Source organism: Poecilia formosa, unplaced genomic scaffold, assembly GCF_000485575.1.
Source record: "Poecilia formosa unplaced genomic scaffold, Poecilia_formosa-5.1.2 Scaffold186, whole genome shotgun sequence".
Lineage (NCBI taxonomy): Eukaryota > Metazoa > Chordata > Actinopteri > Cyprinodontiformes > Poeciliidae > Poecilia > Poecilia formosa.
Window position 1 is genome coordinate 583,975 of NW_006800125.1, and position 23,677 is coordinate 607,651.

General features: G+C 39.5%; 1 protein-coding gene across 8 annotated transcripts in view; it reads left to right on the forward strand.

The window, feature by feature from the left end:
* Positions 1 to 23,677, forward strand: part of LOC103147632 (inositol 1,4,5-trisphosphate receptor type 1) — an 88,158-nt gene that overhangs the window by 15,810 nt on the left and 48,671 nt on the right. For 4 of the 8 annotated variants that reach the window (XM_007566074.2, XM_016678649.1, XM_016678651.1 and 1 more), the window contains 36 exons: positions 6,715 to 6,824; positions 7,387 to 7,473; positions 7,920 to 8,078; positions 9,091 to 9,189; positions 10,224 to 10,307; positions 10,960 to 11,106; positions 11,179 to 11,274; positions 11,350 to 11,394; positions 12,146 to 12,300; positions 13,428 to 13,527; positions 13,720 to 13,880; positions 13,992 to 14,133; positions 14,286 to 14,444; positions 14,796 to 14,968; positions 15,114 to 15,233; positions 15,823 to 16,017; positions 16,100 to 16,351; positions 16,467 to 16,608; positions 17,041 to 17,194; positions 17,280 to 17,470; positions 17,555 to 17,687; positions 17,769 to 17,823; positions 17,902 to 18,067; positions 18,563 to 18,736; positions 18,819 to 18,890; positions 19,001 to 19,138; positions 19,222 to 19,347; positions 19,442 to 19,642; positions 20,207 to 20,458; positions 20,531 to 20,656; positions 20,736 to 20,864; positions 21,542 to 21,568; positions 22,515 to 22,635; positions 22,730 to 22,923; positions 23,003 to 23,151; positions 23,296 to 23,407. In XM_007566074.2, coding sequence (XP_007566136.1) covers positions 6,715 to 6,824; positions 7,387 to 7,473; positions 7,920 to 8,078; positions 9,091 to 9,189; positions 10,224 to 10,307; positions 10,960 to 11,106; positions 11,179 to 11,274; positions 11,350 to 11,394; positions 12,146 to 12,300; positions 13,428 to 13,527; positions 13,720 to 13,880; positions 13,992 to 14,133; positions 14,286 to 14,444; positions 14,796 to 14,968; positions 15,114 to 15,233; positions 15,823 to 16,017; positions 16,100 to 16,351; positions 16,467 to 16,608; positions 17,041 to 17,194; positions 17,280 to 17,470; positions 17,555 to 17,687; positions 17,769 to 17,823; positions 17,902 to 18,067; positions 18,563 to 18,736; positions 18,819 to 18,890; positions 19,001 to 19,138; positions 19,222 to 19,347; positions 19,442 to 19,642; positions 20,207 to 20,458; positions 20,531 to 20,656; positions 20,736 to 20,864; positions 21,542 to 21,568; positions 22,515 to 22,635; positions 22,730 to 22,923; positions 23,003 to 23,151; positions 23,296 to 23,407 — 4,946 coding nt within the window. The remainder of the gene's footprint in view (positions 1 to 6,714; positions 6,825 to 7,386; positions 7,474 to 7,919; positions 8,079 to 9,090; positions 9,190 to 10,223; positions 10,308 to 10,959; positions 11,107 to 11,178; positions 11,275 to 11,349; positions 11,395 to 12,145; positions 12,301 to 13,427; positions 13,528 to 13,719; positions 13,881 to 13,991; positions 14,134 to 14,285; positions 14,445 to 14,795; positions 14,969 to 15,113; positions 15,234 to 15,822; positions 16,018 to 16,099; positions 16,352 to 16,466; positions 16,609 to 17,040; positions 17,195 to 17,279; positions 17,471 to 17,554; positions 17,688 to 17,768; positions 17,824 to 17,901; positions 18,068 to 18,562; positions 18,737 to 18,818; positions 18,891 to 19,000; positions 19,139 to 19,221; positions 19,348 to 19,441; positions 19,643 to 20,206; positions 20,459 to 20,530; positions 20,657 to 20,735; positions 20,865 to 21,541; positions 21,569 to 22,514; positions 22,636 to 22,729; positions 22,924 to 23,002; positions 23,152 to 23,295; positions 23,408 to 23,677) is intronic. The other 4 variants (XM_016678648.1, XM_016678652.1, XM_016678650.1 and 1 more) reach the window with 3 other exon arrangements.

The following is a 23,677-nucleotide window of genomic DNA, read 5'->3' on the forward strand; positions in this document are numbered from 1 at the left end:
AGATTGGACTTTATGCCGCTGAGACTTCGCTTTTGTCAACAACTCAGAAGCGGAAGTGAGAGCTCCGCGCAACGCAAATGAAGTCCCGGCCGGAACACGGTGCGCTAACTAATAAAACATAAATTAACGAAGCTTCGAGGCAGGTCAATTTTTCTCGAGGAATTTTAGTAATCGAGGTACTCGAATCATTCGAGGAATCGTTTCAGCCCTAATATATATCTCTAAACATTAATAGTCAGGTATATAAAAATTATGTCTTTGGCTTAAATTGAGAAAAATATTGTGTCCTTCCTCCAAAATGTACAGAATGTAAATACTTACCATTGCAATCCATCAATGTATCACATTATCAATGCTAATTGGATACAGTCTTGTCTGATGTTCCAGATGTTTCATTGTTTCAAACTGAAATTATTAATGTGTAGAGTCTTTAATACCTTTTTTTTATTTGAAAAGTAACTCATATTTTCTTGTCCAGTATTGCCTTATTTTCTTGCTCTACAATCCACATGCTGACTAAGTCAGACCACTGAGTAACTAACAAACTCAGTAGCGGTGCTCAAATGCAGAGATGGTGAAATGCAGAGGTAACTCTTCAGCGCTGCTTTGTATTATCTACTTGTTGTGATTCCCACTGTTTTAAATGCCACATTACTTGTATGAAGGAGGGTTTTGTGGGGGCAGCTCTTTGTTGTTATGTTGTTATGCTACGATTTTAATTTCATCCTTTTAAATAATGAGTTGTCATTCTTACATAATAACATAAAGCAACCTTGAACTTCTGGTAATTTCCTGCAAAATGTAGAGTTTCATTAATATGTGTTTGCCACCTGTAATATTTTTGATCTGGTTCACTATACACACCCAGGTGAGATTAATGCCAGAGATGCAGAAACAAGAAATCGGTCTAACTGACCCTGACTGACACTATGAAGTAGGCCACAAAGATGTCTAAAAGCAACACATAATGCCATGAAATAAAGAATTACGTGAACAAGAAGGAAATCGAAGCCATTTCCAAGTAGTAGGGAGCCTTGCAAACCATGGAATTAACTACAAATGGAGAAAACATGACACAGCTGTATACCTGTGAATGACTCATTCAGGAGACCACCGAAGAATCTAGAAGAACCACTGCAGGCCTCATTTCCAAATTTAGATTTGCTGCTGACCAAGCAGAAGACAAAGTCCGGTGTCACATTTGGACTTTTTGGAAGTTACACATCCTGTTAAATCAGGAGAGCAGCTGACACAGCATTCCAGGTAAAGAACGTTATACTTTTAGTCACACAAGGTGGTGGAAATAGTGATGGAAAATATCCAGCCAGTAAGTCAAGTGGACTTTGGATCAGTGATCCAAAGTCCACCAGTAATTCAACATCTTGGCACAAAATAAAACGGTCGTAGAGTAAATTATTAAAGTGGTGTAGTCAAATTCTGGACTTCAATCCTGTTGAGCTACTGTGACATAATCTTAAACAGAATGTCCGTACTTGAAAACCACCTAATTTGGCTGAATTTGAACCATTCTGCAAGGAAGAGCAGGGCACCCCGCCTCTACAGAGATGACTTTCTCATAGATTTTGTCTAACACTTGATGGCAGTGATTATAGAAGGTGGTGCAACCGTCAGGTTTAGTTTCGCACAGCTCCAGGATGGCTTGCATATCTTTGTTCCCTTCAATAAATATCTCTTTAAAACAGCATCTTGTATTTACCCAGGTCATAATTAACAAATAATAAAACATCCTATGATCTGAAACATATAAGTGTAACAACAACAGCAAAAAAATGTTTGAAGAAATCTCTAATGTGAACAATTGGAGCCTAACAATGTAGTCAGTGTAAAAAAAAAAAAAAAATCACTGCTTTGTTTTCGGTTCAACCCCAAATGCTTTGTTGGTTCTGCATCTTAAAAATAATTACACATATTTCAATTAATCACGAATTATACTTTAAATTAAAATTTTAGATATTAATCTAATGAGATTTCTTTAAAAGTGCAAGTTAATATCTAAAGATATTACTTATCATTGTATGCCGTTAGTGATAATTTATTAGTTTACTTTCTTGCTGTTTATTTCTTTCTTTTTCTTTTTCATTTTAGATTTCACTTGGATTAAGGGCCACAACGCTGATTCATTGAAAACTTAGATTCACAACCCAATACCCTTTTAAAACCTTTTCCTTCCCTTTTGCCCCAGCTCCATAATTCACCAAAATTGATGAAAAACAAAACCAAGATCTGATTACTCCAGCATTTTCATTGCTAAACTAGCAGCATGTGAAAGCGTTTATGGGGAATACTGACTCTCTTGTGTGTTTAACCACTCATGCTCATGTCAACTCCTGCCTAATTTACAGTGTTTAACTCATACCACTTGCGTCGGCTCTGAAATAATTAACCTTCCCCTCAGGCCCACCTTAGCGGCTCATTTCTGTTGTCCATGTAAAGAAAGCATTGCTTCTGTCAGAGACACACAGGAGAAAAGCTGAGTGTTTTAACTGAGACAAACGGCAGAAACTGTTCTGTTGTTCATTCCTTTCGTTATTAACGCACATGACTACCCTCCCTTGTTCTGTCAAGGTCTTGCAGAAAAAGTCCAGCTTTTGAATCAGTAGTGATTTGTTGCTTCCTCTACATTAGAAATAAGATCAAAATCTCAGGAAGAGCAGCGTTTGTTTCCAAGTCCTTGGTCAGTGTGTGTATTGTACTTAGAGCAGAGGTAGCTCGGTTAGATCTGGACCAGAGGTGTGACCAACTCTTAGTGGTGCTTGCTTGGTTTTTAATATACAAGGTAAAACATGTCAGCAGTCTCTTCTGCTTTCTGAGAGCTTTTATGACTCTATTATGTAAGCTGTAAACTGTGGGCATGAATGGAGGCTTGATGGAAACTTTTGTTACTTTTCTCTGGGAAAAGGTTTCAACCACTGTCTGACGATTGTTGGAAATGTCAAATTTAATGATATTTTTTAGTTGAATTTGGAATCCATTTAAAAGCTGTGATTGTCTTTTGGATGAAAGTGCAAATTTTCTATGCTTTCATTCAGCAAACCTTGCTTAATGTCATTCTAATATTAACCGAGTTATGTTCAGCTTTTCCCTCCTTATCAGTGTTAGTTTAACAATTCATTACAAACAGCAGTATTTATGTATTCTGTGGTTAATTGTCTGCAATTTGATGAAAAGATTTAAAGAAAAAACGAGAGCAACAATAATTTTACTCTTCTTTTAATCACATCATGAGCTGCTACACATTTTAAAACAGAAGTTTAATTACTCTATAAAACATACAGATACACTTTTTTATCTCTCTGTCTGACATTAAATCAGACTAAAGTTTTAGGTCACTTAAAATATTAAGATTACTTTTATTTTCTAGATTCCATAATAATGAGAGAAGTAGACGATTGTAGTTTTTTCCCCCCTTCATTTTCTTTAAATTCAGAAGTATACATACATTTCATATTTTTAAGAAATGCCTTATGGACTCTGTCATAGAGTTTAAAAGGTGTTTTGTGTATCTTACCTCAAACTTAGAAAAATACTGTTTGGCCCATTCCTCCTGACAGAACTCACATGACTGAGTTTTGTTTGCAGACCAACTTGCCTCACATGCACCTTTTCAGCTTTGCCCACAAAGTGTCTTTGAGACGAAGATCTGAGCTTTGTGATAGCTGCTCCAAAACATTGACTTTATTGTCCGTAAGCTAGTTTGTAAATGATTTGTCACAATGCTCCGGGTCTTTATTCATATGGAAGATCCATTTGTGCCTAAGCTTTAATTTCCTGACTAATAGCTTGAGAGTTTGTTTTATTATTTCCACATAATGTTTTTTCTCATGATGTCATATTTCTGGGTAAGTGCAGCAGAAAGTGGCCAAAAACCCAGGATTGTCTCCCTGCATACATTTGCAAGCTGTAATCTACCTTTTTATATTACTTTTGTACTAATGGCCTCTTCCTCTCTGACTGATGTCTCAACCTACGTAGTTCTTCTTTCACTGTGGATATCGACACACAAATGACAAGGTCATTTGCACTTTTCACACTATTATTCATCCACATCTGAGACACAGAAACTGTCTCCTTCCTGAACGTTGTGATGGCTGAAGATGCCTTCCCTTCGTCTTCATGCTTGTGTATAAATGTTTGAATAGATGTGCGTGGCACCTTTAAGCATCTGGAGGTTTTCACAAAGATGAAACAATCCACTTCCTACCATATTGGCTGACCTTTTTTTGGATATTTTTCCATAATTTCACGCAAGAAAGTGGTACGTTTGAGGTGTTGGTTGAAAATATGTTCACTCGTTTGCTTCCAATTTACTTAAGTGTTGTGAAATAACTTATCCTAAAATGACAAAGCCGTGCTATCATCATCTGGAAAGTTCAAATTCATTATATTGTTAACACATATTGTTAGTATGTAAACCTCTGAATCTGAAGAAAGTATTCTGGCATCAAGTTAACAGAAATTATTCTGTAATTCTAACTGATCTAAAGGAGGAAAGGTTTCGCCTGATTTATTTCAAGACCGTAAAAAAAGAGGCTGCACATGTTTTTAATTCGATGCATGTAAATATGTGGTTTCAACTGTAAATGAAGAATCCAACACTGAGATGCCAGAGTTTCTCATTTTCTCCACTGTAACCCTCTACGCTCTGTTTTACATTCTTTCACTCTCCCCTCGTCTTCCTCATTTGTCTTTCACTTCCCTTTAATTGTTGTCGTCACTGAATTATGCATCAAGCTGAAGTCAAACATGACTGATGAGAAAGACCATTGGTGTTTGGATGGCTGGAGAAGATTTGGGATGTTGCGACCTTTTTATTCATGAGGGAACAAATGGTGTGTGTGAAATAGTTAGAGGAATTCAGAGAGAAAGAGAAGAAGGAGGGATGACAGAATATGTGAAGGGGGAAAAACAGGGAGTCCCCACCCTCTCCCCCTCTCTTAAAGTCGTCTAACTCCCTTTCTCTTGGCTGGCCTTATTTGGTCATGTTACTGCAACTCCAAATGAAGTTCAGAAACATAGAATGGGGGGAAGGATGGACAGATTGTTCTTTTCCTCCTCTTTTCGCCCTCTCGGTAAAGAAGGAGCAGGGATCCGATAGGAGATGAAAATGAGAGGAAAGCCAGAACACAGAGGGAGGAGACAAACCCAGCTCTGCAGGAGAAAGTAGTTCATCTGTTCCTGTTAAACAAAACCTAACTTGAATCCACTGCTAAAGTCTCCCTCAGTCCTGGCGAGCTGCAGAAGAGGAACTCTCCTGGGACAGAAGAGGAACTTCTCTAATGCTCAGTCCACATGCAAATAAAAGGCCTGGTTTCCCTTTTGGCGGGTTTCTGCGCAGCATATGAAAATTAACTCCACAATTTGGTGCTATTGATAACGGCAGCATCTCCGCGTTGCCCGTGGTTACCCACGCCTGCTGACCACGCCCCCTTACCATGCCCTTTCGTAATGCAAACAGAAGCGCTGATGGTGTGTTATTGGTGTTATTGTTGCCGTCTAACCATCTAACCGTGACCACATTTGGAGGAGGTGGTGTAGGTTGATCGCACACGCAGATGCAGGCCGTCTCTGCATCCGTTGCTCCTCCCCAGAGCGGAGAAAGGCCTTTGATCTGCATTCAGGAGAATTATTAATACGTGTTTGAAGTGCAGGCACACGCTTGGCCACATCAGTGCGCACAGAGAACAAAGCTAGTTTACTAGTTTCATTTCTGATTTATAATGTTGATGTTTTATGCTGTGTTGTTTAGGGAATGCCTTTAAAGTTTGGATACATTCAAACTCCCTTCACATTTGTAGCCACCTCTGAGGATTTGCGAAAAGCTTTTCAAAAGATTTCAACTTTAATTTCAGTGACATATTCTCACACTGACGTATTGTTTTGAATACAGCTTTTAACTTTTACATTTTGTTCAGTTTAACGATATGAGATAATCTAATGAAAGCCTTTTTAGTGGGACACCTTTACTTTATGTCTTTTAGTGTCCCTAACCCTACCCCTAACCCCCTAAGCCTAACTCAATGAATAATCTTTGGTTTCATTTTGGGTATTAGTCATATGGTACGCTCTGCCTTTTTCCTATAGACTTTTGGGATCATGCACTGCAAGGATTAAGCTACAATAGAGCATAGTTAACTGGATGTACAGCCAATACTTCTCCTATGAAGCCATTCTTCCACCTGAGCTGTCGATCTCTGCAGCGCCTCCAGTGTTACAATGGTGATCTTTGGTGTAATTGGCTCCCTTTCCTGGCCAGTCACTTCAACCCAACCTTTCTGTAAACTCCTCCTGAACTTTCTCCCTGACCCGTCATGATGCTGTTCATACGCTAATCAAATCTCTGAAGCCTTCACAGAACTGCTGGATTTAAACTGAGGTTTAATTGTACACATGTAATCATTTTATAACAACATAGCTGTGATAAATAAGGCTGGATCTAAGTCTGTTTTGCCACCACACAGTGTGAGGAGGATTTTAAATGAGGTTTGAATAAATCTCCGTTGATCTTTGTTCTTCCACTGTGAAACGACGACGCAGTAGTTGTTTCTGCACATCTTTACCAGGATTGCTGGCTATTGTGGAGAGGAGGCTATGTGTATTTTCATGTATTTCCCTTTGTTCTGTCTGTTACTTTTTATTTGATTTTAATGAAGTGGAACTGATTGCTTTGTGCCTTTTTTCTTTCCGTCTGTGCAGACTGTCTGTTTAAACTTTGCCCCATGAACCGCTACTCAGCCCAGAAGCAGTTCTGGAAAGCAGCGAAGCCTGGGGGCAACACAGACACGGTGCTGCTCAACAAGCTCCACGTAAGCCATGAAAACAACACGAGTATCTCACAGCTACCACGACACATAGCTCTGTCCCCGTGGCAATAAACACATCCAGGCAGATTTCAATAGATCTTGAATATAAATTTCTTCACAGGTTGGGATATCAATAATACACTTTTTGATTGTTTATGAACTGAATTTACAAAAATCTCAGTTGTAGGACTTTAAAGCATCAATTACTATTATATATTATTATATATATACCCTAACCCTTGTAAGTCCTTTTATAGAAATTTACCTGTCTGTCCAAGAGGCTCTCCTTTCTTCCTCTCCTCTGAAGTCTAATACCATTTAAGCAAATCTTTTTTGACCAAACAGTCATAAAATGGAAGCTGGCCATCTTCCCCGTGGATGGGTGAGGCCAGGATTCACTTAAGTCGTTTCTGCTCAAGATCCAAATTTTAGTCATGGCTTTTCTTCCAGGACTTTTTGTTTGGAACCAACACAACCGCTTCTTAGAGCACATTTCTGCAGGACAGGATGAGCTATGAAGTTGTTGGTGAAATGAATTTTGTCCTGCTCTCTCTTTAAACCCCAGCATGCAGCTGACTTGGAGAAGAAACAAAATGACTCTGAAAACAAGAAACTCCTGGGAACTGTGATACAGTATGGAAATGTCATTCAGGTTTGTTTCTGTCTGTTTTTGTGTAAGGTAAATGTTAAAATGTTAAAACATCCCATGTTTTAACATGGGGGTGAAAATTCTTTGATGTTTATTCCAAAATGCCATACGCCTAAATCTAAAATATTCCTGAGCTTGAGTGTCTCTGAGCACAGTGAATCTTCTGAAATGGAAATTAAATCCTGTGCTAATATGGTTAAAATATACTAGTTTAATTTCTTCAAATGTCCCAATCAGGGAATTTCTAGAACTGTTTATATTTGACCCCATTTATATAATTTAAACCCTTAATCTGCAATAAATTTTAAGTTTTGCATCCAGTTTTTTATTTTATTTTATTTTTTTATTTTAAAAAAAGATCAGTACAGATGAATCATTAGAAGTCCCAAAATAAAGGCAGGCATGTGACGAGTGTGTGCAAGCTTTCACTGCTCTTTGTTCCTGCACAGCTGCTTCATCTGAAGAGCAACAAATACCTGACGGTGAACAAACGGCTGCCAGCGCTGTTGGAGAAAAACGCCATGAGGGTCATGTTGGACACTGCAGGAAATGAAGGCTCCTGGTTCTACATTCAGCCTTTCTACAAACTCCGCTCTATCGGGGACAGCGTGAGTATTTCAGGCCGTGGGACGAGTTCTGTGCGGGAGCGCTGTGCTCCATGTAAATAAACAACCCGGAGTAAAACAAAAAAGTCTAATCAATACCAGAGATGCGATGCTTCTTATTCATTTGTCACAGTCGACTCTTTGTTCTGCAGAATCACCTTCCACTGAAATTACAGCTTGCAGTTCCGTTTTGGTATCTCATGCCAGAGTTGCACATGTCCTTTGAAAAATATTTGATGTCGAATTGGATGGAGAACATCTTTGATATCCATTTTTGAGATGTGCAACAAATTTAACTGGATTGAGGTCTGCACCATGATTAAACCACTCTGACAAATGATGAGACATTCAACTAAAAACCCTTAAATACACCTACAAAGATGTTTCAAAAGTTATTTTTTTATGTGTTTAAAATATGGCTTTATTAGCAAATAATTAATATAAAAAATATTAATATTGTTAATTATTCAGCAGTGGTGGCTGTAGATAGTTGCAGCAGCCAGGTCCTGGTCATGTTTGGTCTTCTCTAACAATCAATTTGGTGCAAACTGACCATGTCATGAGTTTGGGCTAAAAGTACATATGTAAATTAAACTTAACATTGATCGATAAAAAGCTTGACAAATTAAGGCTGGTACAGCTGTAGCACTTTGTCTGTGTTTAGATTAAAAACTAAATTGAATCAGAATCTAAATCTAAATGTTTTTAGACACACAATTTGTTCTTTAACTATAAAAACTTTGTTTTGCAGAAATATTATGGCAAGAAGTTGATTTACATGCATGGAACATCTTAGACCAAAGTTTGTGCCCATCTTGACTTATATGACTCATGTATGTTTTTGGTTGTTACATTCTGTGTAAGTATAATTAATTCCTCAGTTTTCCGTATTTGAAAACAGAGCCGCTCTTCAACCTGCTTTACCTTGCAGCAGTGTTCGCGTCAGACATTCAGTAAAGAACTTTCTTTGTCAGGCTTTTACGTTTGTTGCCTGTGTGTTCTTGTGTGACTGCAGGTAGTGATCGGGGATAAAGTGGTCCTGAACCCAGTCAACGCCGGTCAGCCGCTGCATGCTAGCACACATCAGCTTGGGGATAACCCAGGATGCAACGAGGTTTGCTTTAGTTTACCTCTTAATCTGCCTGAACAGATCCACCCTGGTTTTCAGCCTCTTCTCAGGACAGAAACAGGTCTGGTTAAAGTCTCATGTGAGCCACACATTGTGTCTCGCTCTGAGCTTTCAGCCATAGTTGTGTTTATTTATTTTTTGCATTTTAGGGAATCTTTCATGACATTCTCCTATGAACATCAAAGTTGGTGGAATTGGCTCCTCAAAGCCTTGTTTAAACTATTTTTATTGGATCAAAATCAGCTTGTGTAGTTAAAACATTTTAGATTACAAGCTGCATCAGTTGTCTGTGTTTTTCCTCAGGGCTCTGTATCAGGTCTCATTCTCTTTATTATTAATCTTTTTCCTTCTTCTCACATTTTTGGCAAATAAGCCATCCATTTTTCTTCTACAACACTGGATTCCTTTGTGTCATCTTTTTTGTCACTGATCATCTGTGGTAAATTAAAGGATGACTGTCTTCTAACCTTTAAAAACTACATAGTGGCATAACGTTTTTTTTTTTTTTTTTGGAAGGAATTTAATATTTTCTGCATAAGTTTCCTCAATTCTGTACACTTTCCTTTACTGAAACTTAAGAGCTAATCTGTGTTTTTTGGATTTTACATTTTCAAAACATCTGTCATTGTTTATATTTTCATCTATATAACATTAGTGGATAAACCCATTCCTTATCTAACACTACTGTTTATTATGTGATCTGGTTTGACACATAAACTTCTGTAAGACTTAAAATGGTACAATTTACTTTGTAGAGAACCCATACAATGGATTTTTAAGTTGCTCTGATGTTAAAATTCAATTTTGAAGGCAGTTAAAATGTTGCTTTCAAGTTGCTAATTGGAAATGGAAATTGTTTTCTTTAGTTGGGTGATTGTACACAGGATTGAAGGAAACAGTTTCTCCACTTATACTTGATTCCTTGCAAAGAATTTAGCAAATATCTCTACTTTATGAGTTGTTGTAGTTCTGTGTCTGGATCCAAAGATTCAGTCACACCATGTCTCTTTATTTTTCAGGTGAACTCGGTAAATTGCAGCACCAGCTGGAAGATCGTCCTGTTTATGAAATGGAGCGACAACCAGGAGCGTGTCCTGAAAGGAGTGCGTTTCTCAGCGAATGCCAGATAACTCTTTCTACGATGATTTATTTCAAACGGCTCTTTTTGAGACAGAACCTTTTCTCATTCTTAAAAAATGTACATGTGCACAATAACTTGCATGTATATTAGGATAGATAGCTCATTTTTCAACATGGTATTTATTTGTGTAAAAGCTTAAAACAGTTTCAGTTAAATAATGTTGAGGGGTTTCTAAGGTTTTCTTTTTTCTTTAAAAATGTTGCATAATGTTGCTCGTCTAATCTGAGTGGGTTGCTTGGTTTGTTTATTTCTGACAAACAAACAGTATCATCAGTCAGCAGTACATGCCTGTAAATGAGACTTTAAATCACTTTAAAAGCTCAATTTTGCAGACTTTCTGTCAATTTTACAGACTTTCAGACTTACAGAATGTGCTGTGCTTTGTTGAAATCAAGTGGACTATTCAGTCTGCTGGTTAACCTTTCTAGAATAAAGTACTGGCCTCAAAGTCCCAAAATTATTTAATAGCATTTGGTTACTTTCCCAAAACTGATTAAGTGAGAATGCTATCCATTCACGTTGATCAAATGTTGGCCATCAGAGATCACTAACAAGGTTTCCTATTTTAAAATGAGCCATTTTTAGCCGTAATTTGCTGTAACTCCTCTCTGCAGGGTGATGTTGTACGGTTGTTCCATGCAGAGCAGGAGAAGTTCCTCACATGCGACGATCACAGAAAAAAGCAATACGTTTTCCTTCGCACTACTGGGCGGCAGTCGGCTACCTCGGCCACTAGCAGCAAAGCCCTCTGGGAGATCGAGGTGAGTGGCAATCGATTCAAACCTGCTTCTGCTGGATGTGCTTTGAGCTCAAATTGATTTCCTTTGTTTCAGGTCGTACAGCATGATCCATGTCGAGGTGGCGCTGGCTACTGGAACAGTCTGTTCAGGTTCAAACACCTGGCCACAGGGCACTACTTGGCTGCAGAGGTCAGTCTGTCCGTCTCCAGGCCCGCATGTTTGCTTGTGAGCAATAGAAAGTCAATCACTCTTGAATTTGTGCAGGTAAACCCAGAGTACGAAGAGGAGGGCCTCGATTTCCGCTCTCCGGTGAGAAAGTCTTACTGAAGGCCTGACTTTTCATCACTAGCGTAGAGTTGCCACTGAAATAAAAACACTGCTTTTTATTGGCTTGGCCATTAATACAAAAACAACCTGCTTCATATCTCACACTGTTGTATTTATGAACATCTCAAACCTATTTTGTAGCTGCTATAATTAACAGGGATATGAAGAATATGTTTTATACTTTAATGACACAGGTAACAGTCTCTGGCTGCTCTAGTTGCAAAGTGAATGTGCTGTGCTTTGTTGAACAGCAGATGGCAGTCTTTGTCCATCAGTGTTTGTCTCTTGTTAATGAATGATTGAATGGTTCACGTTATTGTCATTATTATGAAGTTTCAAACATTTACTGGCCAAAGCCATACCTCAGGGCCACCGTACAAAGCAGAAGAAGATGAATGAACTGTTCAGCTACAGTTCACTTTTTCTCCGTTTAAAAAAATGTAAAAAAAAATCATCCATACAGCTATACATTCATCCATCATTTCAGGATTGCGGCTTTGTAAGGACAAATCTCAACTTATATAAGTGTATGCAACCCTGATTGCGCTCTTTATACATTTTTAGCAATTTTAAGACCTTGTTTTACTGCCAGTACACTTATTTAGTTCCTAGGATCCATGTTATCTTAGCGATTATTGGCATGCATTTCACCAGACACTTGCTAATTTGCCCTTGAAGGGGTTTCTAATTTTTTATTCAGTTTCTAATGGGATTTTTTTTTTTTTTTTTATAGCTGGACTCGGAGCAAGACCCCTTGAGAGCCCGCTTGAAAACTGTCCCAGATAAAGTCGTGTACACACTCATATCGGTTCCTCATGGAAACGACATCTCCTCCATATTCGAGCTGGACCCGACCACCTTAAGAGGGGGGGACTCTCTGGTACCCAGGTAGGAAAGACGTATAGTACTAAATACTGTGATTTGGCCTCTACTTAACTTTTGTGGTCTGACATTTACCCAACTGTAAAGTTATTCTTCTGAGTAACTATCTGCCACATTTTTTATTTATTTTTTTTTGGGAAATCAAACAACAGGCATGTTGTGGTTTGGGGACTTCCAAAGTATAACATCACTGCTACGTGTTTCTGAAATAGAGCCTGGATTGAGTACGCGGTGGTACTTTCCAGCCTAACGACTGATAAAGATCGTACACCTTCTGCTCGTCATGCAGATAATTGTAATTTTGGCACTTAAATGTGAAAGATATTGGTCTGTCTTGTGCTACTAATGCCAGTAGTCCTTATATGTTCAATGACTATGAAACAAATGCAGCACAAACTCCCAGTATTGACTAGACATTTAGAGAAATGGAAAAATTTAGATCGTGTATAATAGATAAACACAAACCGTTATGCTGGACAAGCATAACGGTCAAGTGGAAAGAAAACTAGAAATGATTTTTACAAATTTTACAAATAATCTGCAAAGTGTTGTGTTCGTTTGTTCTATTTACTCTAAAATCCTCCAATTAAAACATTTAATCCCTCATCTGAAAATGGTCAGGGTGTAGCCCAACTGCAGACAGTATCACAATATGGCTTTCCACCTTAACTACCAGGTCAGGCAAGGAGAGCGTTAGTCAGGGAAACGGCTAAGAGGGGCATGGTAACTCTGGAGGAGTTGCAGAGCTCCCCTGCTCAGGTGGTAGAATTTGTCTACATGATAACTACTAGCTGTGCACAAATCTGACTTTGAAAGCCATTGTTTAAAGAAAGCCATAACAAGTCATATTTGCTGTTTTCCAGAAGCAAACAATTATAAGAAGGTTCTGGTCAAATTAAACTAAAATTTAAGTTTTTGACACAATTTTTTACCTGCTCCACCACCACAAATGAAAGTCTGTCTGAGTCTTTTACCTTAAGACAGAAACTCTTACCTGTTTCTCCATGTTTATGAGCGCCAGTCAGCGGAAACTTTCGTTTTGCTGGTTACACAGACAGCCTTAAAAAGAATCAACCATGTGTACTTTAAATCGAAAAAAAATATATATATATTTAAAACAAATATCCTTTCAGAAACTCGTATGTGCGCCTACGACACCTCTGCACCAACACGTGGGTTCACAGCACTAACCAGCCAATAGACAAGGAAGAAGAAAAGCCTGTCATGTTGCGAGTAAGTGACTGATCTCTCTTCTAACTTTTATTTGGCTTTTTTCCCCAACAAGACTTATTTTTGTTGAAGAAATGTTTATGGAATATTTAATAGTGAATTTGCATTTATATTTTAACCCTTAATAAGGCCCCAAAACGAATCACATTTCCTCTGATAAGTAAAAAAAAAATTGGATTTTATTTCTGATTCAAGATTGGCACATCTCCACATAAAGAGGATAAGGAGGCTTTCGCCATCGTGCCCGTCTCCCCGGCTGAAGTGAGGGATCTTGATTTTGCCAATGATGCCAGTAAAGTCCTGGCCTCCATTGCGGGAAAGCTGGAAAAAGGCACCATCACACAAAATGAGAGGAGGTAGAAAACACAGCAGCACTGTGGAGTCGTTTCCTTGAAGATGATGGTTGTGTTGTTAATTTGTATCTTTTGATTTTTATTTTTGTTGTTTTTTGTAATGAATAAATTCAGGGCAGTTACAAAGCTCCTGGAGGATTTGGTGTTCTTTGTGGTGGACATTCCCAACAACGGACAGGATGTTCTGGAAATTATGGTGAACAAACCCAATAGGGAGCGACAGAAACTCATGAGAGAACAGAATATTCTCAAACAGGTAATGCAATAAAGGAAGAATGGGCACTTTTTGTAAAACTCCCCTGACCTCTTCCTCCTCCTCTTCTGATTTTTATAGTTTTGTGTGAAAGTGGGATAAAAAGTGGACTTTTTGCATGGTTGCAGTCATCACAATCTCCTTCCTGCTTGTAGATCTTCAAGCTGCTGCAGGCGCCCTTCACAGACGGCGGGAATGGGCCCATGCTGCGCCTGGAGGAGCTGGCTGACCAGCGCCATGCCCCTTTCAGACACATCTGCCGTTTGTGTTACAGGGTCCTGCGTCACTCGCAACAGGATTATCGCAAGAACCAGGTACAATTGGTCAACCGAGAACATTATTTAATACTCACCATTGCAATATAAGAGGGCCGTAGGGGCTTGTTTTTCTGAGGAAAAATGTCATTGTTATTTAGTAACATTAAAGCAGTAAAAAAAAAAAGTATGTATGTATGCATGTATGTATATATATTATATATATATATATATATATATATATATATATATATATATAATCCAGCTGAACATCCAGTCCAGTCTGCAGTTTGAGCTGCTAATGTACCATGCCCATTTAAATGCTCCATGTCATGAAAACCTATGTGCATACCTTGTCGCATCTGCACATAACCAGTGTTTTTTTGTTTTTTTCTTTTTTGTTTCTTGCAGGAATACATCGCCAAACAGTTTCGCTTCATGCAGAAACAGATCGGCTACGATGTGCTGGCCGAGGACACCATCACAGCTTTGCTCCATAACAACCGCAAGTTGCTGGAGAAGCACATCACTGCTGCAGAGATCGACACGTTTGTGAGCCTTGTCCGCAAAAACCGGGAGCCCAGGTGTGACACTGTTTGTTTGATTATCTGATCTGTGTTTTTGTTGTTTGTTTTTAAATGGTTGAACAACTCATAAGTTATATGAGTTGTTCTTTGACCCTCAGGGTGGTGTGCAATTGAGTTTTGTTGTCCCTGTGTTTGTGTCCAGGTTCTTGGACTATCTGTCAGACCTGTGTGTGTCGATGAACAAGTCCATCCCTGTGACACAGGAGCTCATCTGTACTGCAGTGTTGGATCCAGCCAATGCAGACATCCTCATAGAAACAAAGTAACATGTTTTTCTGTTGTACCTCAGGTTGCCACTTCATGGACCAACTTTATTGGTCTTATTTCCATCCAAACAGAGCAGTAACTAGGAAAAAAAAACATTGGTTAATACTCTAAATAAATACAGATGCAGTTATAAATGACAGTTTGATCAAGACTTTTAAGGAATTATGTGACAGAATCTTCATCCAGTTTTATCAGAAATTGATAGACTTTACTTAGATTTGTCAGTTTCCAGACAAGCAAATGGCCATTAAACTCAGTCCTCAAATTTTCCACAAATGGTCTGGTTGTTTTGGATAGCTTTTCTTTTAAAAGTAAAAATTAAAATAAAATAAGCATATTACAACTCTCTTTTGTATTAATTCAGATTATATTTGATATAAAATATCTGATTCCTTATTTAAAAATAGTTTGATCCAAAGCACTTAAGTGTAGAGAAAAAAACTGAATATTTTATGGGGACAAATATTTTTTCAAAGTACCATAAATTATTAATTTATTTAAAATCAGCAAGCCTAAACATAAATTAAATTAAATACAAAAAATTAATCTGTTATTTTTCCTTTTTTGAATAACTTTTTTTTCAGACTGGTGCTCTCAAGGTTTGAGATCGAGGGATCGCAGCTGGGGGAGAACTCTGTGGAGGTGGAGGAGGACGAGGAGGAAGTCTGGTTGTTCTGGAACAACAGCGACAAGGAGATGCGCAGCAAGAGCGTCAGAGAGATGGCCCAGGATGCCAAAGACGGCCAGAAGGAGGATAAAGAAGTGATCAGTTACTACAGGTACATTTCTGGATCTGATCTTAGCTGGGCTGAGCAACCCTTATAGTTTGGATCATTGATTAGTCTGATTCATTTGGGACAGGTATCAGCTCAACCTGTTTGCCAGGATGTGCTTGGATCGCCAGTATCTAGCAATCAACAAGATTTCCGTTCAGCTGGATGTCGACCTGATCTTACGATGCATGTCGGATGAGGACTTGCCCTTTGACCTTCGAGCCTCTTTCTGTCGGCTCATGCTACACATGCACGTGGATCGGGACCCACAGGAGCAAGTCACGCCGGTCAAATATGCACGGCTTTGGTCTGAGATCCCGTCGAAAATCTCCATTAACGAGTGAGAAATGGACCGCAAACAAAATCCTTTTACTTCAGTTGTCCTTTGTCTTCAGTGTAAAATCTGCTTGTATTTAGTTGTCTTTTTAAAGCTGTGTTTATTCTTTAACTTGAAGCTACGACAATGATGGAACGACCAAAGATAATATTAAGGAGCGATTCTGGCAGACTATGGAGTTTGTTGAAAACTACCTCAGGGACGTGGTGTGTCAGAACGTCCCGTTTGCAGACAAGGAAAAGAACAAGCTCACTTCTGAGGTCAGTACGGCCGATGCAGCTCCTTGTAGAAGGAGTTGTATCGGCCTTTTACTTCGTTTGAAGTAACGAAGTAACTTCGTTTGAACTTTTTTCACACTTTGTCCCTTTAAGCTACATACTTCTGTATATTTCATGTGTTTGACCGACACCTGACAGTCCATAACTGAGAAGTGCAAAGAAAATGATGCTTGTTTGTTGTCTTACTTGGTTTTTATGATGCTGCTTGCTGTAATAATTTTTTAACAAACATCTGAGGCCTTATCAAAACATCTGGATTTGCATTGTGACTTGTGAAAGCAATGGGAGGCATGAAAGTGAACATTTTCACAATTCACAATTATGCAATACTTTGTATTAAAATGTTACATAAATGTATGATAAAATACTTTGAGCTTGTAGTTTTCAAGCTTGCATCTGTTGTCCTTATTTCAGGTGGTGAATCTGGCCAGAAATCTCATCTATTTTGGCTTCTACAACTTCAGCGACCTGCTCAGACTAACCAAGATCCTACTGGCTATTCTGGATTGCGTCCATGTGAGCAACGTTTTCCCGTTCACCAAGCTGGAAAAAGGAGACGGAGGCAGAGGTAGAGCAGCCCGGAGCGGCGAGTTGAGGACGTGAATCCGGTGGCCGTGAGGTTGATTTGTGTTTGTGTGTTTATATGCTTTCAGGCAGTAATGTGATGAGGTCCATTCATGGCGTAGGAGAACTGATGTCCCAAGTAGTCCTGAGAGGAGGCGGGTTCCTTCCTATAAATACAAACAGCGGCCCGAATGACGACACGGTGAAGGCGCAGATTGAGCCTGAGAAACAGGACATATTGGTCATGGACACTAAGCTCAAGATTATAGAGATCCTGCAGGTGAAATACACATCGTTTAGGAAATGAAATCTGAATGTTTCACTGCCAGTATTTCTGGACTGTATTTCATCCTTTCTCCTGCAGTTTATCTTGAATGTCCGCCTGGACTACAGGATCTCCTGTCTTCTGTCGATCTTTAAAAGGGAGTTTGATGAGAGTACTTCCCAGAACGAGTTGTCTATAAGTGGATCAGTTGAAGGGCCAAATAATATCCCAGGTTAGGTTTATCCTGAGATGCATTATACACCAAAGTTGGGTTCACTAGAAACTGATTTTGAGTGTCTTCCTAAAAATCCAGGAGCTTTGGATTTTGAAAACATAGAGGAGCAGGCGGAGGCGATCTTTGGTGGAAGGTAAAGTTGGACTATTTTCAGAACACACAGTTAAATAAGATGCATTTCTCTGAAAGCATGGTCTTGCTGTGTGCACAGTGAGGAGAATACACCTCTCGACTTGGACGATCATGGTGGTCGAACCTTCTTAAGGGTTTTGCTCCACTTAACCATGCATGAGTATCCTCCACTGGTGTCCAGAGCCCTGCACCTGCTCTTCAGGCATTTCAGCCAGAGGCAGGAGGTCCTACAGGCATTCAAACAGGTAACCCTGCTGCTGAACATGTCTAATCACCATACATAGAGACATATCACAAAAAAGCAAAACCAAAGGTGATCCCACAGATTATTGACTTAGGGAGGGAAAACAAACCCACACCACATTTGTTCAATTTCTTTTTGTAAAAAACAAAATAGATAACAGCCATGTATTATTTCCACTGCACACTTCTGCACTACTTTGTGTTAGTCAATAAAATCCCCTTAAAAGAGATTCAGATTTCGATTTGTAACATGGAAAAACTCTGAAAAACACTCTAAGTTTGATACTTATTTTTAGGACTTTTAAAGTAAGCAAATCAGCTACCGTCACATTTTGAAAACATTAGGATATATAAAATAAAGATAATTTACTTCCTGGAAAAATAAAGCCCTTATACCTCCAGTAAACACACATTTCTTCTACAGTAATTACGTGTTGGATCATTTCCCTCTAGTGGATTCTGCAATGATCTCTGTATCCCCATAACTTTGATAACAGGTGCAGTTACTGGTCACCAGCCAAGATGTGGACAACTACAAGCAGATAAAGGAAGATCTGGACAAGCTGCGGTCTATAGTTGAGAAATCTGAGCTGTGGGTGTACAAGAGGCAGGGACCAGATGAGGGCTTGGATGGAGGAGAGGGGATGCCAGCTGAACCAGAACCTCAAAAGGTGCGCTTTGTTTTACATCATGCAAATTGAGGGTGAACACTGTCAGGTCATGTTCCTTAACACCCGATGCTGGCTTCTGCAGGGCGCAGTGGCCACAGACAAACCAAGGAAGGCAGAAAGCGTCAGCAGCAAAAACTACAGGGTGATAAAAGAGGTGATAAAAGTTATTGCCAAAATGAAAGATTTTGCGTAATTAATAAAATATTTTTTTCCAGATGTTTAATATTGCTTGTGTTTTCCTCCTACGTCATGCTTCCCCCGCAGGTCCTGCTTCGTCTCAGCAGATTGTGCATCCAAGAAGGTCTGTCTGGTAGAAAGAGCCGAAAACAGCAGCAGAGGCTGCTAAGAAACATGGGGGCTCACGCCGTGGTTCTGGAGCTGCTGCAGATACCTTATGAAAAGGTAGAAACGGTTTCAAATTGCATATTTATTGATTGTGTGTGTGCATGAAAGTGATCATAACTTGGTTATTTTTAATCTTTCAGGGGGAAGATGTACGCATGCAGGACAACATGAAACTAGCCCATCAGTTTCTGCAGAACTTCTGTGCAGGAAACCAGCAGAACCAGGCCTTGCTCCATAAACACATCAATCTTTTCCTCAATCCAGGGGTCAGCTGTCCTTCTTCACCTGGCCTCAAACCCACGGCGGTGATATAAACCTTAGATTACGACTCACTGCTCCTTTGTGCTTCCTGCCATTCAGATCTTAGAAGCCGTCACTATGCAGCACATCTTCATGAACAACTTCCAGCTGTGCAGCGAGATCAACGATCGCGTGGTCCAGCACTTTGTCCACTGCATCGAAACGCACGGCCGCAACGTGCAGTACCTCAAATTCTTACAGACGATCGTCAAGGCGGAGAACAAGTTCATCAAAAAGTGTCAGGATATCGTCATGGCAGAGGTTGTGCCTGCTTTCTAAATAAAACACTCGCTCTCTGAATTTGTCCACATTTTGTCATGTGACAAACACAACCTGGGTTTATGTATTTATGTTGATGTTTTCGTGAGAGACCAACGCAACGCATATCAGGTCCAGGTGATTTTAAATATGAGGATGTTCATTTGTTACAATAACCCTGTTTAGTCAAACTTAAATATACAAACAGTCCAAAACTGATGTTCTCCATTCAGTCTGGTTGAGTTTGCACAATTTTGCGAAGCAGAATGGGCAATATTTATATCCAGCAAAAAAGTATCTAAGTGGGCAAGAGTTGTAGAGACATGCCCTAAATGACTTGCAGCTATTGTTTCTGCAAAGTATTGACCCAAGGGGGAATATCAATACACATGCAAACCCCATTTTGAAAACTACAAATTATTTTAACACTTAAGTGATTCACTAATCCGTGTTGGCCTGTTACATTACGTGACATGAGAAAATGTGGAAATAAACAGGCAGGAATACATTTGGAAAGTTCTGTATGTCATTGTTTTTCTTTGGCATTATGCTATGTTTCTCAAACAGCTGGTGAATGCAGGAGAAGATGTTCTGGTCTTCTACAACGATCGGGCCTCCTTCCAGACTTTGGTCAGCATGATGCAGTCGGAGCGAGATCGGATGGATGAGAACAGCCCGCTCAGGTACCACATACACCTGGTGGAGCTGTTGGCCGTCTGCACTGAGGGCAAGAACGTCTATACTGAGATAAAGTGCAACTCCCTGTTACCGCTGGACGACATAGTGCGGGTCGTAACCCATGACGACTGCATCCCTGAGGTGACGGGAGAAGCAAGTTGCATTTGGGACGTATTTGGAAGCATGTTTTCTCACTAATTCTGTTTCCTTCAGATCAAGATTGCATACATCAACTTTCTGAACCACTGCTATGTGGACACCGAGGTGGAAATGAAGGAGATCTACACCTCCAACCACATGTGGAATCTCTTTGATAACTTTCTGGTTGACATTTGCAGAGTAAGGAGCATAATACCTTCTTTACGTGGAAAATAAGAATTAAATTATGCGTCACTTAAACATTGAAACGGTTGTTCAGGTGTGCAACAACACGAGCGAACGTAAGCATGCAGACAACGTTCTGGAGCGCTACGTGACTGAGACGGTTATGAGCATCGTAACTACTTTCTTCAGTTCTCCTTTCTCTGACCAGAGTACAAGCCTGCAGGTAATCATGTTGCACGGGCTTCTCCAGCACCACATCTGTTCAGAAAATGTCACATTGCAGAGAAAATATTTAAATAAATAAGTATTTAAGAGCATAAATTCAATTCATATACTTTGCTTTAGATTTCTGTTTTTTTTTTAGCAAGCCATTTAGAGTCGTAGACTCGGGTTACCATCCATGGATCAGAGGAAGGCTAATCAAATTTGTATTTTAGTTTAAACTTTAAACTATCGCTAAAACATTGTAATTGATTATTGATTAAAAAAAAAATATATATATATGCTTTCGATACTCTTCATTGCAAATATATGTTCATTTAGTTCTCCAAATGCAGTGTGTTCCAAACTCAATAAGAAATCTGGTTAAATAATCTTGATGTTGCCATCCAGGCCAGAGCACCTTTTTGTTTTGCTCATGACTGCCTGACTTACACTTTAGACCCAAAGTGAATGGTGGCAAGTTGCACCTGGTTCCAAGGTCTTTCGCAGATGAAATAGTTTGAAAACTTTTTCTGCTTTAATTGTTGATGTTTTTTTTTTTACTTCCATATCATATTTTAGTAAATTGGCCCTCCAGTCTGTGAGATGCCTTTTGTGTCCACAGAACCTTAACCTTTTTTTTTCCCCCTTAGTTTATTTGTTGTTTGTTTTTTCATGAATTGTTTACCTTTGCTACAGGATGTACGTCTGAGGAAAAGTTTGCAGGTATTGTAAATTTCTTTAGCAGCGAAATAACGAAAGGTGCAAAAGTTTTTTGTGGGATGCAAAACAAAAAATATTTTCCTTGTTATTAATTGGTTTTGTGAAGTACAGTACAGCTTTATTGTCACTGGGTGAAATATGAATAAGTGTCTGCCGTGGGATTCATGTGTGTCCAGGAAAATAAATGTACTTCAAACTGTGTCAGCATGCCGATCTAACCATAACTTCTCTCACTCTTGCTTATTGGCTTTTGAAAAGGGGTGTTGGATATTAAAACACTGTTGGTGCAGTGAAGCAGTGGTTCCCAAACTTGGGGAGGATCTCAAGAAATCATTTGAAAATGAACTCAGATTTCTTTTGAGAGGAAATAATAGCATCACTGATCAGAGATTTTGTAGATAATTTCCAATCACCAGTTTTGTAAAGCTCTGCCCACCTGCTACAGATTTCTTTATTAAGCACAATAAAGCTCTGTTTAGGGTTAGATTGATGCTTGAACTGTCTTCTGCATAAATGTTTCTCTTCCTCACAAAAACATCTACAAATATTAGTCATATTCACTAAATTAGGATGTGTCTCAATGAGGCTTTTTTTTTTCTTTATCAGATTAAAGGTATATTTTGAAAATAACATTTAGGCAGGTAGTAAACACACTTTTCAAATCTATGTTTCTGTTTTAAAAAAAATGTTTTTATCGTCTTCATATAATTATTTTTTATAAAATCACTGATTCTGGTTAAAAGCCAATGTATTGGTGCATCCTTTGGCTGTTTTTGTTGTAATTACTCCAGAAGTTGAAATGTTTGGGAACCACTGTACACGAGGAAACGTGGGAGACTTTTATGTTGATGGGGATCTATTTCTTTTACTCCAGACAGACAAGCTCATTAAACAGGACATGAAGACACTGAGGTGTTTTTTTTTGTATTCTCTGGTATTTTCCTTTCAGACCAGACAGCCTGTCTTTGTGCAGCTGCTGCAGGCGGTCTTCAGGGTCTACCATTGCTACTGGTTGGGCTCAGGCCAGAAGGGCTCTGTTGAAACCTGCATCAAGGTGCTCTCTGACGTTGGTGAGATTTTCTCTCTTTTTCGAGGCTTACCTTAAATTATTTGAATGCACAACTGGCAGCAGACATAAAATGCATTTCTCTCTGTACCTACCAGCCAAAAGCAGAGCCATAGCCATCCCAGTGGACCTGGACAACCAGGTCAACAACCTGTTTGTGAGAGCCAACAACATTGTGCAGAGGACTGCCATTAGCTGGAGGCTCTCTGTTCGCAACTCGCACCTGTCGGCTCGCAGAGAATCGGTGGTGACCGTGTCGAGGGACTACAGGAATATTATTGAGAGGCTGCAGGTAACATCTGGGGATGTTTGAATTTAACTCACACCAGTTAAGGACAGGCATTAAGGACATGCGCTTGTCTCTTTTGTAGGACATTGTATCGGCTCTGGAGGACCGCTTGCGTCCACTGGTCCAGGCTGAGCTGTCCGTCCTGGTGGATGTGCTGCATCGGCCCGAGCTGCTCTTCCCTGAGAACACCGACTCACGCAAGAAGTGTGAGAGCGGAGGGTTTATATGCAAGTAAGCAGTGAAGTCAGCTTTGTGATTTATAACTTGATTTGTAAAGTGCTGCTGAGACCTTATATCTGATGTGTGCGTGTGTGTGTGTGTGTGTGTGTGTGTGTGTGTGTGTGTGTGTGTGTGTGTGTGTGTGCGTGTGCGCAGGCTGATCAAACATACCAAACAACTCTTGGAAGAAAATGAAGAGAAACTGTGCATCAAAGTTCTGCAAACGCTTCGAGAAATGATGACAAAGGACCGAGGTTATGGAGAGAAGGTAACATGCTCTCTCTGAAGTAAAATGGTTTGCAATCATGAACCTTATTACTCACCATCTACGTTAGATTATTTATACACTAATGGGCCTCTCCAAATTATGACCATTCACCTTGCATTTATTTGGTTCCCTATTTTCCATCACAACAACTGTGTCTGACAAAGCACTGGATCCACAAATGTCTCTGCAGCTTAACTGTGGCATGACTCTCACGGGTGCAAGTCATAAGTCAAGGTTGTCCGACTCCAGTCCTCAAGAGCCGATATCCTG